Raw genomic sequence first — 16508 nt, 5'->3', positions numbered from 1 at the left:
GGAGGCAGCAGAGCTAGAATGCCTAGCTCTGTATCACCAGCGTTTTTCATTGACCTGGTTGTCCACATCACCTATGATCTCAGTTACTGTCCTCCCCCTCATTTAACCACCAGCCTTTTTGGCCCACACTGCCTAGTAGACACCTAGCTAAGGCTGGAAACACTAAATCACACAAGGTGTGCCTCTTCTCTTCAAGAGTCTTACCTAGAAACCAGGTGGGTCTAAAGATAAGTACTATTTTATCAGAAGCCTCTTTACCTTGCTTCTGTCCAATAGTTCCTAGCAGTTTGCCCCATTCTGCTCTAAAGAACTTGAGTGTACAATGCCCTCTCCCCTTAAATTTGATTTTCTTTCCCTGTGATGCTCCTGAATCACAAACTCCATATAAAGAAAAAATAAAATAAGAAGATCTATCCTGGAAATCATCTAGCCACCCTGCACTAAGGTTATCAAGTCTATGCCCCTTGCCTGGATTTCTAAAATGATACATGTATTATAAAATATAGATAGAGACATAACTTTGTTCTAAAGAAAATGAGGATCATTTCTTGCATCGGTCTATAAGTAATTTAGTTTAGATATTCAAATATTGATTTCAATTTTTTTCAGTTTGTTCGACTCCATTTTTATTAATCAAAGTCACCCTGTCTTAATATGAAGGGAGAAAATAACTTACTTTCTGCTTTAGTATATTTTTCTTTTTTTATAGTAAAGCAATTTAACTGAATGAAGTGTTTTCTCTGTGCTTCAAGAACTAAACGGCTCTTTCAGTAAGGTTGTAAATCCTGTTTTCTTTGTTTACAAATGGAAATATGACTTTACTATTAAACAATAGCTCACCTGCCGCACCAAACTTCTCATGTGCTACTGAGTCAGAAGAACACAAGGCAAAAGAAAACCCCAAACAAACAAACAAACAAAACAAAACGGTAACTAAACCTCTCTAGCATTTGAACCTATATTTTGGGATGTTCGATTTCAGCATTCAAGAGGTTGTCCATTTCCTGCTAGGTACTTGTTCTAAAATTAGGAAAACTTCCACTAGAACATCTCATGATCATAACGAAAGAAGAATCAACACATTGTCTCACTCAGTCATCCTTTACGAGAATGGAAATCTACAGTATGTAAGATGTACACAATTGTTATCCCTAGAAGATTACCTTTAAATCTCAATATAGAGCAATTTAGAGTCTTTTTCATTAAACTTGTACAATTTACTGCCTTCCTCCCTCAGCCATAACTATTAATCATTGTGTGTTTTCCTTCTCTTATTTTTTTCTCCATATGTTTCTACAATGCTTCTATATATCCATTCTGAATCCAAGAAGTTAAATAACTTCTTGGCTTATCCAGTCTCTAGGACTTCTGAACTGTTTGGGTCAAATCCCATTTAATTAATCATAAAAATAGCTATCAATTCTCTTATGAGTTCTCTGAGAATCACTGGCTAAATCAGGGGTTTACCAGACTCCTTGTAGAATTTTCCTGTATTATCAAGCAGAATAACTACCAGGAAGAAAAGAATGTTCACCATTAAATTTGATTGTTATTCCTGGATTTAAACCACTCTGTCCCACAGAAATAGGCAATCATCAATAAGTGCTAGGCACAGTATCAAAAATACAATATGTGCTCAGTAAATATCTGAATGAATGAATGAATGATTAATATAATACATCTCCCTAGCAGTCACATAAACCCTCTCTTTCCAATCAAAGTAATTTTTCTGAGCCATTGTGATGGTGGAGACCTGATTGCCCTTCAGTGGACCTCACTCCTCATGAGGTACTTTCCTTGTTGTCTGTTGAATTCCTGGGCAATTTTTACTCAGTGATCAGCTCAACAATAGCAATTTTAATAACTGTCTTCTGACATAGTTGCATAGCTTTTAGGTAACATCAGGAACCGTTTTCTACGGGGTCTCTACTAGAACAAGCTGTTTTAAAACAAACAAACAGAATAAATCTTGCCGTGGTTTTTCAACAGAGATTTATATGTTTTCATGATAAAATCCCTTTCCATTAATTAAGCAAACTCTGAGCACTCCATTCAATGAGTCATGTTTTCAGTTATAAGGGAAAGCAGTAGTATAGTTACTAACAACTACATGTCCAATAATGACTTTGAAAATATAATTCCAAGAAAATTTAATTCTTAATATGAAGTACGTAAATATATTTTTCCAAGTCAAAATCGTGATAATGAATGGCTGTGAACATTTGTAAAAGTTCAACAAGTGTAAATACACCAGAAGAAGAATCTTACCTGGGAGTCTCAAATTGTATTTTGTACATAAAGAAACATAAAGCACTAAACATAAAGCCTGATTTACCCAATAAGCTTTTAATAACTACATGCGACATGAAGAAAATTATATTGTTCAACTAAATATACAAAATTTCACTGATCAAAAATCCAAGAAGATATATTTGGATGGCTAGTAAATTTATGCTCAAATGGAAAATGTGTTTTCATAACATCATCCATAAGGATTTCTTAGACTACCTAAATTTTTGGTTTTTATTAGAAAACTAGGCAATATGAGCTCAGTGCCTTGTGAAACTATCAATTTGGATCTGGCTTTCACTCCTTCATATTATCTCTTATAAACTAACCCGGTTTACAAAAAGGAGTATTTCTAAGGACTTCTTTGGGCAGCTTCAAACAATTAGTGGAATTGTGTTTCTTGGCTTGCATAACCCACTCTGACCCTAACAGTAGCTATTAAAGGAGACACTAGCTTTGAAAAATAATTTTAAATTGTGTTAAATTAGGTAATTAATTTGGCTTGTCTCCAATTTTAAAGATTTGCCAACTATTTTTTTTGGTCTTAATCACGGACTTAGAAGATAAGTTGTAAAAGCAAACCTGAATAAATAGAATTCAATCTTCCAAACATTTTCATATAATTAGTACTACTTTTTTAGTTTAATGAAGAAGGGCTGATCCAGCTCTCAGCCTACAAGGCAAGCGTGATTTAGCAACTTATTAACCCCAGACTTCTCATCAAATAAAAACTAAAATGACTGAAGTTAAGAAATAGAACACAGGCAATCAACAGTTAATTCTCAAATATAATTTTGCCATTTAACTTATCTCTACAAATTTGCCCATAAGTGATTATAGGCACTGCTAAAATCAAGTACATGGCACTTTGCTAAGTAATATACTTTCTCTCTCCTCATATTTTAGAAAGGGTTATTCTGCCAGCACCACTCTAAGCAATAGGAGTCTGTTTGTTCACGTATAAAATGAAAGTTGGAATGGCCCTATGGCCCCCCAGTCTTTTTATTTTAGCTCTAGAACACTGAACACTGGTGAGAGAACAACAAAAAGGGCCATCAAGAAAGAGCAGATACCAATCACTAAGGTAGGCAACCAGCCACTAAAACACATTCTTTGCATAAATATAACATAAAATTAAAGTTTGCTAGGAGAGCGCTTCCTGCAGAAAAATGACTAAATGTTGAATTCCTCTGTTCAGTCACATACCTGTAGAAAACCGGACACAATGTCTTTTTGTCTTGACTAGTGGTCTCAATGCTTTTGACTCAATGTGGCCAACAGTGAAAAGTTTTTACATGTGCAAATTTAAATACATATTTATTTATGAATTAGAAATCTATTGTGCTCTAATATATTATACCATGAACATTATGACATGTGAAAAATAAAAATTAAGGACTGAAGTTTAAGAATACATGGAAAGAGGAGTTGTCCTGTTTTCTTCCCATGGTAGAAAGTCTACCTGTACAGATTTTCTTGCTCATTCCATGGGGATAAACTGTTTCAGAGTTGTCATCTAAAAACGCCACATCATAACTTGTTGCTCTTGAGATGCTCCTAATAATTACACGAAGGTTACAGCCCACATCCTAAACATTTATACATCACTTTCTAAAATTTACGCCTTTCCCTTTAATAACACCACAGTTTGAAAGACTATGTTCTTCAAACATTATTTTCAAAGAAGTTCAATACAACAGTGTAATGAACTCTAAACCTAATCAGAAAGGGTTTGCAGGCGTGGGCAGGACATCAGGCAGTGAGTATGTATTCTAGGAGGTACGTTTTTATTTTCTTTTGAGAGTTATGGCCCAATAGAAAGAGGAGAAGGTTCAAGTGAGAGCAATGCCTCTTGCTTTCCCTGGCAAAAATATCAAAATTAGGTGAGCTGTCACTATCTGTAGTGACATCTAATAGCACGGGAGAAGGTTCTAAAAAGTCAGCAACTGATATTTCCTGGATGGGGTACTCGCCTTAACTCAATGGATAATTTTACTTTATAGTCACAAAGTACCCAGAAGCAAAGACTATTTTTCTATTCAACTATATGAGGCAATTCTTTTCCAAGATCCTTTAAAACACACACACACACACAGACATATTTTCTGTGTTTGCAAAGACTTTAGCGAAGGGCATACATCTCCTACACCGCCTTTGCCCCACCGGCCCCCTCATCCGTCTCATTCAAAAACTGCTCCCTCAGCACAAGGACCTAGCGTGTAACCATTACAGAACTAAGAAAAGGGTTCTAGAGTGTCACAAAGACCAAAAGAGCTATAAAATACATACATTAAGCAAAGATGAATCAACAAAACTAATGGCGAATTGCCTTTTCTCTATCTTTCTCAGTGTTTGTCACTTTAATCCTATCAAATCCTTTGCTACTTAGCAAAGCATATTTCGACCATTATTTTTCATTGTTTACTCTGTAAAATGAAAATAATGAATTTAAAGAGGGTTACAATAAACATCCTAGTACTAATAAAGATGTTTATTAGACTAAATGCCTCGCAAATATCATTTTATTACCCTGTTCCTATACAATTCTGTGCCATGACCATGAATGCAGGGTCCACACTGATACACACAACATATTTTCATTGAACTTCTCTCCTCAGGCTTTTGAGAGTGGCTACTAATAGCCCCACATGATCTAGCCAGCTTCAGCAAGTTGATCTCTTACGGTAAGCAAAAAGAAATTTTTTTCATCTTCTACAAAACCATAAAGTAAAAATATTTGTTCTTTTTGTTTTTTTTCTAAGCCAATTTATACTGTGGTCACAAATATACAACATTATTTTAGGATTCCACCCACGTTTTTTTTTTTTTTATTTATAATTTTTGTTTTTCTTAGACTCGCAGACCGTGAGGGCCACACACTGGACTGACCCAGCCTGCCAACTGTTGAAAATAAGTGCATTGTATTAGATCACTGGAATTTGCCAAGAGAGTAAATATTCTCATTAAAAAAAAAAAGGAATAAATATGTCAGGTGATAGATGTGTTAATAACTAGATGGTGGGAATCCTTTCACAATGTACATGTGTATTAAATCACCACAATATATACTTTTAATATTTCACAATTTTGTTTGTCAATTATATCTCAATAAAGCTGAAAAGTAAATAAATAAATAAATAAATAAATAAAACTATGCATTACCATAAAAAATTAAAAATTAAATTTAAAAGTACATGCAATACAAGACTGTTGGTTTGAAAATAGAAGACACATAACCTAACACCTGTATATTCCACAGTTATTATGAGACCTTGTTAATTATATTTATAAAGTGCTACAAAAACCTAAGATTAATATACCACAAGCATATATTTTATCATCACTGTGTCTCATTTTCTCCTGGATGAATGCACTTTCCACTTCTACTTAAGCCAATTAAACATCTTTGATTAGAGGTACAAAAATAAGCATTTTTAGAACAGAAGCTCTTATGTGAAACTACGAATGCCTGAGTCTTTTCTCCACATTTTGCTAATTAGAAGACTAAAAGATCTCCATCCAGCAAAGTGATAAGCCCATTCACTCCCCCTTTCCCCCCCCCACCCTCAGGGCCTCCATCCAGTATACAGATGTATACACAGTATTTCTAACCAAAAGCAAAGTTTCACTCATGAAAACTTCCCCATCTTCAGGATATTATACGCTCCTCAGAAAGGAAGGCTTTGCCAGTTTAAACTATAATTAATCCATCAATAAAAACATAGAAACTATCAGGCTTCTCTAAGATTTTATAGAACTATAGAACATATTTTCCTTTCTAAAAATATTTAAATAAGAAATTTAAGTCAAGAAAGAACAGTAAACGGCCAGAAATCAGAACATTCTCCTAGAACTAAATTAGCCTGGTGAGTTTATTCTGGAAAATTTAACAGCACATTCCTACTATAATGTTCAGTATGTTTTTCTAATATTTCAAACTACATTTTTTTAAATGGTTTAGATTTTCAGGAGCTGGCCAAAATGATCCATGATAGAGCACTGTTACCTTACTTTTATCACTATTATTATAGTTAATTTAAAATTGGAGTTAGAACAATAATAATTGAATAATATAACTGAGAAAGAGAGAGTTGAAATGATAAGAATGTAAGACCTAAGAGCTACAATAATAACGCAAACAGCAATTTAAGTAACATATATAGAAAAGTAAAATTTTTTAAATTAATTAAAAAATGTGGACACTTTAGCTAAGGTCAAAAATATTATCCTGAGGATTTACAGATGTAAATTAGAGAAGGTAAATATTTTAGAAAAAAAAATATTTTATGAGGCTAAGAACATCTACTGAAGTTTGCAGATGTTTTTGAAACCAAGACACAAAAAGGTCTAAGAAAAAGAGAGCAAAGATCTCAAAATCTCAAATTCTTGCACTGCTAAAAAATTAATAAATAAGAGGTAGATATTTGTTTCTGAAATTAGGGTGAGAATAAAATTCTCAATAACCAGAAATTTAAATTTATTTCATAAAATAAAAAAATAAAAGTTTAATGGCACCCTTCTGCTTACCACCACGGTCACAAAATGAGTTTCTTTTCTGACTTTGCCACTGTTACTGATTAAATTGTGTCTTCCACACATTTACGTTGAAGTCCTAACCCCCAGTACTGAAAGTGGCCTTACTTGGAAATAAGTTCTTACAGATATTGTTAGTTAAGATGAACACATACTGGAGTAGAGTGGGTTTTTAATCCAATATAAGAAGAGGAAAATTTGGACACAGTGACAGGGACACCGGGGAACGTCATGTGATGATGGCAACAGAGATGGGAGTGATACAGCTGCAATCAAAGACAGATGGCTCTCACCAGAAGCTGGGAGGACGCAAGGAAGAATGCTCCTAGAGCCTCATAGCAATGACGCTCCTGCTGACACCTTGAATTTGAACTTCTGTGACAGAATGAATTTGTTTTGTTTAAAGCCTCCCATTGTGGTACTTTGTTATGGCAACCGTAGGAAACTAATACGGTCACTGGGTTGTGCTGCAAACCCAGGTGAAAACTGTAGTAAGGGACACGAGTTAGGAGGGCGGTGTTGGTGCCAGAAAAAAAAAACGTACCTGCCACGTAGTCACCAAATCCAATGGTTGTTAAAGTGATAACGACGAAATAAATGGCGTCCAGAGCACTCCAGCCCTCTATGTGCTTGAATATGATTGCAGGCAGAGCAACGAAGAGCACACAGCCAAACAGTATAAATATGATTGTTGAGATGATGCGAATCTTGGTCTGACTCACATTCCACTTCTAAGAAAGAGAGAAAAAAAGATAGTGAGAGAGAAATTGACTGAGAGTAATTGAGCATTGACATGCACCAAGCTAACCTATGTATACTGTTAGCAAATTAGCAGTGAGAATGTTACTTTAGTCCCTTTTACAATTAATTTTCACTTGTCTTTACTTAAAAAAAATTGGGTATAACATAAATAACTCAAAACAATGAATGCTAATAATTATACCACCTGACTGTTACATAGTCTTACAACAGGTAAAAAAAATTTCAAAAGTAAACGATCTTTACCCGGATAATATGATTTCAATCATTCTTTGTTGACCTGAACAACTTTTGAAACATTTCTATTCTACAGGCATACACCTGATTGAAGGCTTAAACATAATCTAGGAATACATAAAAATGGAGAAAACTGAACCATGATTAAAATATTTACCACTGACAATTGACAAAATTATTAATTCCATGAAGTCATTTTCCTCTCACTCCTATCACATTTTCCAATGATTATTCAATTGATTAAAGTGTAATACGAGCAGACTCAAAGTCCATAATTGATTCTCATGTGAACCAGATAAATTTTCTCTGTTCTATGGCTTTAAACTATAAAACTAAACTTATCAAAGATGAAATGTAGGCAAATATATGGATGGTGAACACACAATGTAATATATAGATGATGTAATATAGAATTGTAAACTTGAAACCTATGCAATTTTACTAACCATTGTTACCCCATTATATTTTAATTACAAAAATAATAACAAAAATAAAATCTTGACTCAAACAATAAATATATATTGGAAACAAACAAAAAGAAATGTAGGCAAGGATAAGTCTTCAACACCCCTGAGCTACGGTTGCCAGCCATATTCTTTCACCTCCTTCTCCTATCAGGAATCTCCACAGTATGACATATTAAGTGAAGTTTTTACACACAGCACTTTACCTCCAGATCTCCATTTGAGATTAATCACCACCTATTTTTCATCTCAAACCGAATCTGTCTTATCGACTGTGAAAATTATAGGTCCTATCCCCACCACAGAAAAATCACTGGATTTTAGAGCTTGAAAATTTTCTAAAGATCTATGAAGCCTTAGAATGGAAAGTGAAAATAAAAGTTCCTCTAGCCCACCATCCTTACTTATCACAGATGTGAAGAAATGAATTCATGTGAAATTCTCAGGACAGTGTTTAGGACCGAACGCTGAATTACGACACTGGCATGTATTCACCACCAAGGTATGCAATTTGTTTTATGGGCTGATGTCAACATAGCCTGAAAAACACTACCCAGCATCCAGGAGGCACCCCAAACTTTGCTTAAGGAATGATTGAACCATTCAACATTATCAAGTTCATGCCACTAATCTGCCTGCTCAATTACTATAAGTACAACATAATTTTAATATTAATAGAAGAAAAGTATAATACCAAAAAAATAAAACTTCTATTTTGGAATAATCATAAAAATATTTGAGAGTGAACTTTGAACTTACATATGAAACATAACTAATGGTAAAAACTGGAGCTGTAATTTAAACCGAAAAACAATAATTTTATTTCATCACTAGAGTTAAATGTAAAATACTTGGTTGAAATTTTTGTGAAAATATAAAACATTATTAAATAATAAGCAAAATGTATTTGCAATAGTAGTGACGGTAATAGCAAATTATTTACAATCCCACCCTTTGACACATTTTTTTCCATAATTTTCTTCAGGAATAGGATAGAAGCTTATAATCATGCTGATATTATTACTATTTTTCACTTAAAATTCGAATAGAAGCATTTTCATTTTATTTTTTTTCTATTGAATATAATATAGTCATGAACATCTTCATATATATTATTTTTGGTTCTACTGTGATACATCTCGTAAATTTCTATCTATGACATTACTGAATTAAGTTGTCTGATCACCTTTATTGTGTTTTCTATATATTACTATAGTCTTCACAAAAGGGCTATATAAATTTACATTGCCATCAGCAACGAACAAGGGTAGCACAGTAATTTTTAAATAACAACATACTGTCAGTCATTTATTAGCTATGTTAACCTTTCACGTACATTATCTCTAACTCTAAGAGTAATGCTTCATCATCAGTACCATTATTCACATTACATATGTGACAAAATGGAGACTTAAAGGTAAAAATGACCAGCTGAAGAGAATATAGCTAGGAAACATACCTGGAATTTGAACGTAGGGCTGTCAGATTTCTACTTCTTTTTCCTGAATATGTTTGAGGGTTTCACATGCACTCATTTATTCATTCAGATAATATAAAAATAACTATAGAGTGAGTTACATGTTAATAGAGGCACCTATAAATTGTTATGAAAACCCAATAACTGGATGTCTAACTGTACTGAGATAATAGAAAAATTGCAATAGTTTGAAAAATTAAACAATAAACATATGTAGTTAAAAGGCCATCATACTTACAATAAACGTATCTTCCACTTTTGCAATTCCTTTTCCAAATATGGTCCCTAGTTGATCTCCAACTCCAGCCAACAAAAAACCAAAGAGAGGAATTCCCAGTAAGGCATAGATGATACAGAATATTTTCCCCCCTTCTGTGCGTGGTGAGATGTTTCCAAACCCTAAATAAAATAAATCAGTCAATCAATTAATTAATCAGTTGTTTATAAATAATAGTTTCAAACATATGACCTCAAGAAATTCAGAAATCCCAAATGCATATAAAGTATCAATCATAGATTTCAACTAGCTAAGAATCTCTGTATATTATATAAACTTTTAATATGTTTAATATGCAATATTCTTATAGACAAATATTTCAATAATCTACAAAGTATATCCAATGTTCCAATTCAACTAGGTGATGAAAACTGAGTGGGTAACAATGCAATAAAGCAAATATTTTAATTAATTTTACTTCTATCTCTCTTGATACTCTTGTTGACTATAAGGCTTTTGTTGCCATTTACAGAGAAGAGTGTATTGCCTCAATTTAGGACAATTCAAATATGTTTAAATTATTTAAAGATTAAAGTTTAATAGCAACTTTTAAATCTTGTTTTTATTCAAGTATCCACTGAAAACTTAAAATTATTAAACTTTTTTTTTAAAGTTCTGAGGTTTTTGAAGGCTTTCCAATTTTGTGTAAGGATGTCTACTTGCTATGATTAAATCAGTACAACTTTATCCCCTCCCCCCCTTTTTCAGCAACATCTGCATTCTACATACAGGTTTGAGGTAAAGAATGCATGTTTCCTAGAAGTACACAGAGTACCTTCTTTTCATATGTAATTCTCTCATTGTCCTTCATATTAAACTAATCTGGAATTTTCATTTTCATTTCCTCTTTTTTGTTTTTCATTTCCTCTTTTACTCAAGAATGTGGATAGATATTTTAGGGTTGGCTTTTTGTTGTTAGTTTCTGACTTTATAGTCAAAGAGTATGGCCTATATGACTTTCACTTTCTGGAGTCTTTTGAGATTTCTTTGTCGCTTTATAATAGCCAATTTTTGTATTTGTTTCACTGTTGTTTGCAAATAATATGGATGTTCCATTTGTAGGTTACTAAAAGGGTATATATATATATATCAAAGAGCTTCATACCATCCCCAAAATGCATTCCCGTGTTGGTTCCCTCACAACACATTCCCTGCCTTCAAGCATACTATGAAATTTTTTTCCCATTACTTTTATATATTTTCTGTCATCTCAATGCACCTTCTTGATGATGTGAGGTAATACACACTTATATCAAACAGCTTATAAGGTAATTCATGGTTGTATCAGACCGGGAATTAGATCTGTGAATTTCACAATGTCTTTTAAGATGTTAAATACTGATCATCTAATAAAAAGTTCACACGTGTATAGTAAGATATGCAAACATCATGGTGTTTTTTAGAGCATTTTACTTTGAAGTCTAAAATAAACTGATTGAGAGAGAAATCAAGATAACACCCTGTAGAAGTTAGGCAATGTATTATAGGTATTCCTGGATCCATCACTCACTAGATATGTGACCTTGGGCAAATGACTTCCTCATCTGGTAAAAGGGCATATTGTTATCATCTACTTCATCGACTTGTAAGAACTATGTAAGGTATTACATGAAAGGTGCTTAGGAAATTCTATTATATTAATAATGATTATTATAGTTACTATTGTAAAAATATTGGTAGAAGCAAAGATTAGCTCATCAATGTATTTAGCCTTATCAGTATGCAAACTATTTAAGAGCCAGATTAATGGGTCATGGTTACATAGTGCTTTTCATTATGTTCTGAAATGCTCTGTCAAATGGAGGTGCCATTCTTTAGGAGCCTGGGCAAAAGAGCATGCAGAGAGGAAGGCAACTTCTCACTATAACAGTTGAAAGGATTGAGTGAGAATGATTATGCTGAAGAAAAGAAGACTAGTGGAAAGAGGCAGATTGCTTTCAACTATTGGAATGATTAAAGCATGGAAAGGAAACAGACCTATCTTAATGCTCTAGACAAAGAAATAAAGTAATGGGTACAAGCCATAGAAGATGACCTCAAGCTAGGGTAACTGCTGCCAAAATGGAGTAAGTGGTCATAAGAAGCAGGCAGAGGCCAGATAATAACCTGCAGTACTTGACATTTTGGATTGAGCAGTACCATCCTCTAATCTACAGTCTATACTCAAATTCTGACATGGTCCTATTAAGGTCCTTTGTAACATTTTTTTTTCTTCCGTTTTAGGACCCAGTCCAAGATTATGCATTGCATTTAACTGTAATATTTCTTTAGTCTCCTTTAATTACTGTCCTCTATTTTACATGACTCTGACATTGTTTAAACAATACAAGCCAGTTAATGTTATTTAAATGTGTCTGGTACTCCCTTCCAAATAGATTCAAGTGATACATTTTTGTCGGGAAAATCACATCAGTGATACTGTGTCCTTCTCAGGGCATCACATCCAGAGGCACATGATGGTTCATCCTACGTGGTGATGTTGATTTTGAGTCCTGGGTTAAACATGTGTTCACTAAATTTCTCCACTGAAAACTTACTATTTTGTCATTTGAAAGTAGTAAGTTATTTAGGAGGAAACACTTCAAGAGTTTGTAAATATCCCATTTCACAAACTTTCCCTGCTTAGTTACAGTATCTGGAAATAAACAAACATGTAAACAGTTCTAGAAAAGAAAATATGAAGGGAGATGAAGTAATAGGATAGTAATGAGATTATTATTATCTAAAACACCTTGAAAGTGTATTTCATATAAACGAGAAATACCTTTCATTTAAAAAAATATATTAATGTGCTTTGCTATTTTATAGAAGAAAAAGCCCAGAATTGCTAGCAGATCCCAGTGTGGGGAAGAAGGAATGAGAGAAGTGCTAAATGAGGTTCTGTCCACCCACTATCTTGTTCGGACATGTCTTCAGAAACCTCCATGGGTTATAAAGGACCCAGAAGTTCCTATATGAGAATGAAGAGGGGCTGAGAGCCCTTGAGTTGGGATGAAAAGCCTTCCATGGTTGGCACTCAAGACCTAGGTTAAACGGACAGGACCATGGACTCTGATGTAAGGGGTCCCCATAGTTAACACATTTACCTGCCATCTGCTGTTAGCTGCTAAGGCATTGGAATGCACTATAGTACAGCAATAGGTGCAAAGGACCCATCCAGCCAAGTGTGAAACAGGTACAGCAACTTTGTATCAAGGTAATCTTAAGAAGGAAAACGGCCATCTGAAAGCTTAAGAAGTCAGGGAATGTTTACTCTGACCTATTTGGGACAGTACACCATTTCTGTACACTATCCAAGAAAGGAACTCGATTCTAACATCAATTAGCAGAACACCAAGAACAAGAAGGCCTTGTCAACCCAGCAGGGTGGACTGTTTTGACATCGGTTCTCTGATTATTCCGAAGAGTCCTGCTAAGATCCAACACTGTTCTTTATTGCCTCTCCAGATGAATAACTGTGTAGCCTGAGATAGGGCAGGGCTCTCAGTTATCTATCTTATTCCACCCCATTTTCTCTTTTTACATAAGTAAGAGGGCAAATATGTTCAGTTTTTTCCATGAGACATAACCTACCTCCAGGAAGGAACAGAGATCAAAACTAAAAGATACAAGTTGTTGTTTTGTGTTTGTTTGTTTTTTTTAATTCTGAAGGTAGCATAGCCATAAATAGGTTCTATTGTTTAAAAAATAAAAGCCTAGCTGTCAGAGGGCTCAACTGGATCAACCCCATGCAAGTCAAAAGGGTGTAAGAAACAAAAGCTTCAAGTTTTCATCCATCGCGAACTCTGATTAGGCCTGGAGGCCAACGCGGCATCTTAAGAAATGCTGACAGAGGATTTCTTCAGGAAGCTTGTTTACATCACCGATGAAATGGTCCAAAAATTCAAAGAGAATTCTAGACGTAAGGAAGTCTACCTTTTATTGGTCAAAAAACAGAGACCAGCTCCATGTGGCATCTTTGTGCTGCCTTTTTATTATCTCCGTAACAAAGTTCGCAGAAGGCAGATAAAGGGAGTGGGAATGAGGCATGCTGATATGGTTCTTCTCTGAGTGTTATCTGCTTCACCTTCCAAACATTTCTCTCGTCACTATTGTGCTGAGCTGTATGGCTGAATCTGTGCCTCAGTGGTGGCATCTGGAACCCAGTCACCACTCCCCAGTGAACACATATGAAGAGTGACCAGCAGTTTTCAGACATAAAGGGTATGCCCACAGCTCTCCAAACATTTCCTTGGGGGAGAGGATCAAGTGGCCATTCAGGGGATGGTTCCCCATGTTTTCTTTCCTGCAAAAAATAAGAGTAGACTTCCCTCCACAGATTTAACCACGTGTTCTAACCAATGAATTCACATGGTTAAATGTCTTGCTATTATTAATGGGTTGATGAGCCTCAGAGGAAAGGTATCCATTGGCTCTAAGCAATACAGTATACTAAGCTTTTAAAATGTTAATCTTTGTGACTGTCTGCACTTCCTGACCTTTCCTCTGGTCAGTCAACAGCATCTTCATTGCCTCAAGGTGTCACAGAATGTTACAGCAAGAAGAAAAAGGAAAAGAAACTGTATTAAGTTTGGCATTTTTTTAAACTCTTAAATTAATGTTGTTCACACTCAAAATGCTTCCCCTAGGGAAAGCATCTGTCGGTTTATGGCATAACATACTCATATGCATAAAAAGAGAGTGAAAGGAGTGGGAGTCAATCCAATTTCCACAGAGCTTGCAGGAATAGAGAAGATGAAGGAATGATAGATGAGCCATGGCCTTGGAGGGCGTGGGGTGGGGCAGAGACCAGAGGATGAAACCTGGAGGTCCCAGGGAAGAGGTTCAATGGTATATGGGAGCTGGCTTGAGAGGTCAATTGTTAAATTTTCAGCAATTTTGCAAGTCAGTTGACTTCACATTGGTAGCTTGAAATCAACTGCAGTAGCAATATTTTGCACCCCAGAAATTGGCAAGCACTACGATTTAGGGCTTTCTCCCCCCTGGGGCCATCTAATATTTGCCAATACACTACAGAATAAAATCAAATCAAATTTAAAAGATTGTAAGTAGTTTGTGCCAGAGATTTGGATGGAAGCCGAGTCAATGTCTGTAAGCCAACCCTTGACATTTATATGAGTACATCATACAGAACAGCAATCATCTCCTTTTCACAGCACTTTCAGAAAATAGCCGCCCGTGGACAGTTGGTCCACGGTAAGTGGATCATCTAGCAGGAGGCCCGGATATGCCACCCCATAGAAACAGTCCCAAGTGGAGAGGTCATTTTTCTGACAGAATCTATGAACACGACAGATAAACAATACCCTCCTTCAAGCAATGGACACCTTGTAATTACGTGTGTTAAGTCAATCAAACAAGGAGGCCATTGGACTAAGGTAGTTCTAATACCTCAGGAGCCTATTTAAGCGAACCCAATGCTTCAAGGTTAAGAAACCAAAACCTAAGGACCTGCAATCACAAATAGCTAACTAGGCTTTCCCAAATAGAACAGCCCCGATAGCCAATCAAGTAATTTCCTTGTTTTGTTTCCACTTCTTCTCTATAAAAGTCTTTCACTGGCTCCTCTCAGTGGAGCCCTTCTATCCATTTTCAGTGTGGTGCCACCCGATTCAAATCCATTTTTGTTCAAACAAACTCTTAACATTTTAAACATGCCTCAGTTCATCTTTTAACATTTGCGATTAACAATCCATTTAATGTCTATCTTCCCCCACTCGACTATGTGCAACATGAGTACATATACTAATTTGTTATATACATATATAGCTATATAGACATATATCTATATCAACTAGATATATATCAACTATATACATATCAACTATAACACCAAAAGCTTATTAATTAGTGCACAATTGTTAATCAATTCATATTTCTTGACTGGTTAACTGGCATATAAACCTAAAAACATAGTACTTTAGAAACAGGGTAAAGATAAAGAAAAATACACAGAACAATACAATGTTTCTGTGTAGGAACTCATAAAAAATTAAAATTTCTCCTCCATTAGTTAATAGATTTATTATCTTTGCAATAAAAATAACCCAGTTTTTAAATTTACAACTTAATGAAATGATTCTAAAATTCATCTGAAATAAAATGAATAATAATAGTCAATAAGTATTCAAGAAGACTAATGTAAAGTTTACTTCCAAATTAAAAAGATGTTATCTGTAGTTTTAATTAAAACTTTGTGGCAAATTTATAAATGAAACAATAGAAAACATAGAAAAGGACCCTGGCATGTAAATGAATTTAATATTTGATAAATATGATATTTGAAAGCAATTTAGAAGGAGTTGATTATTTTGTAAGTAGTAATGGGGTAAGTACCATGTTTCCCCGAAAATAAGACCTGGCCGGACAACCAGCTCTAATGCGTCTTTTGGAGCAAAAATTGATATAAGACCCGGTATTGTATGGTATTATATTATATCATATTATTATATAAGACCTGATATTATATTAT

General features: G+C 34.6%; 1 protein-coding gene across 4 annotated transcripts in view; it reads right to left on the bottom strand.

Annotated features, from left to right (window-relative positions):
- The window catches only part of KCNK2 (potassium two pore domain channel subfamily K member 2), a 167156-nt gene that overhangs the window by 40628 nt on the left and 110020 nt on the right, over positions 1 to 16508 (bottom strand). For all 4 annotated transcript variants that reach the window (XM_081025275.1, XM_081025276.1, XM_081025273.1 and 1 more), the window contains exons 4-5: positions 9998 to 10158; positions 7367 to 7553 (exon numbers count right to left, since the gene is read on the bottom strand). In XM_081025275.1, the coding sequence (XP_080881401.1) occupies positions 7367 to 7553; positions 9998 to 10158 (348 nt within the window). The remainder of the gene's footprint in view (positions 1 to 7366; positions 7554 to 9997; positions 10159 to 16508) is intronic.

The sequence above is a fragment of the Rhinolophus hipposideros genome, assembly GCF_964194185.1.
Source record: "Rhinolophus hipposideros genome assembly, chromosome: 19".
Lineage (NCBI taxonomy): Eukaryota > Metazoa > Chordata > Mammalia > Chiroptera > Rhinolophidae > Rhinolophus > Rhinolophus hipposideros.
The sequence above is the reverse complement of the archived record's forward strand: the minus strand, read 5'-3'. Positions and strand labels throughout refer to the sequence as shown.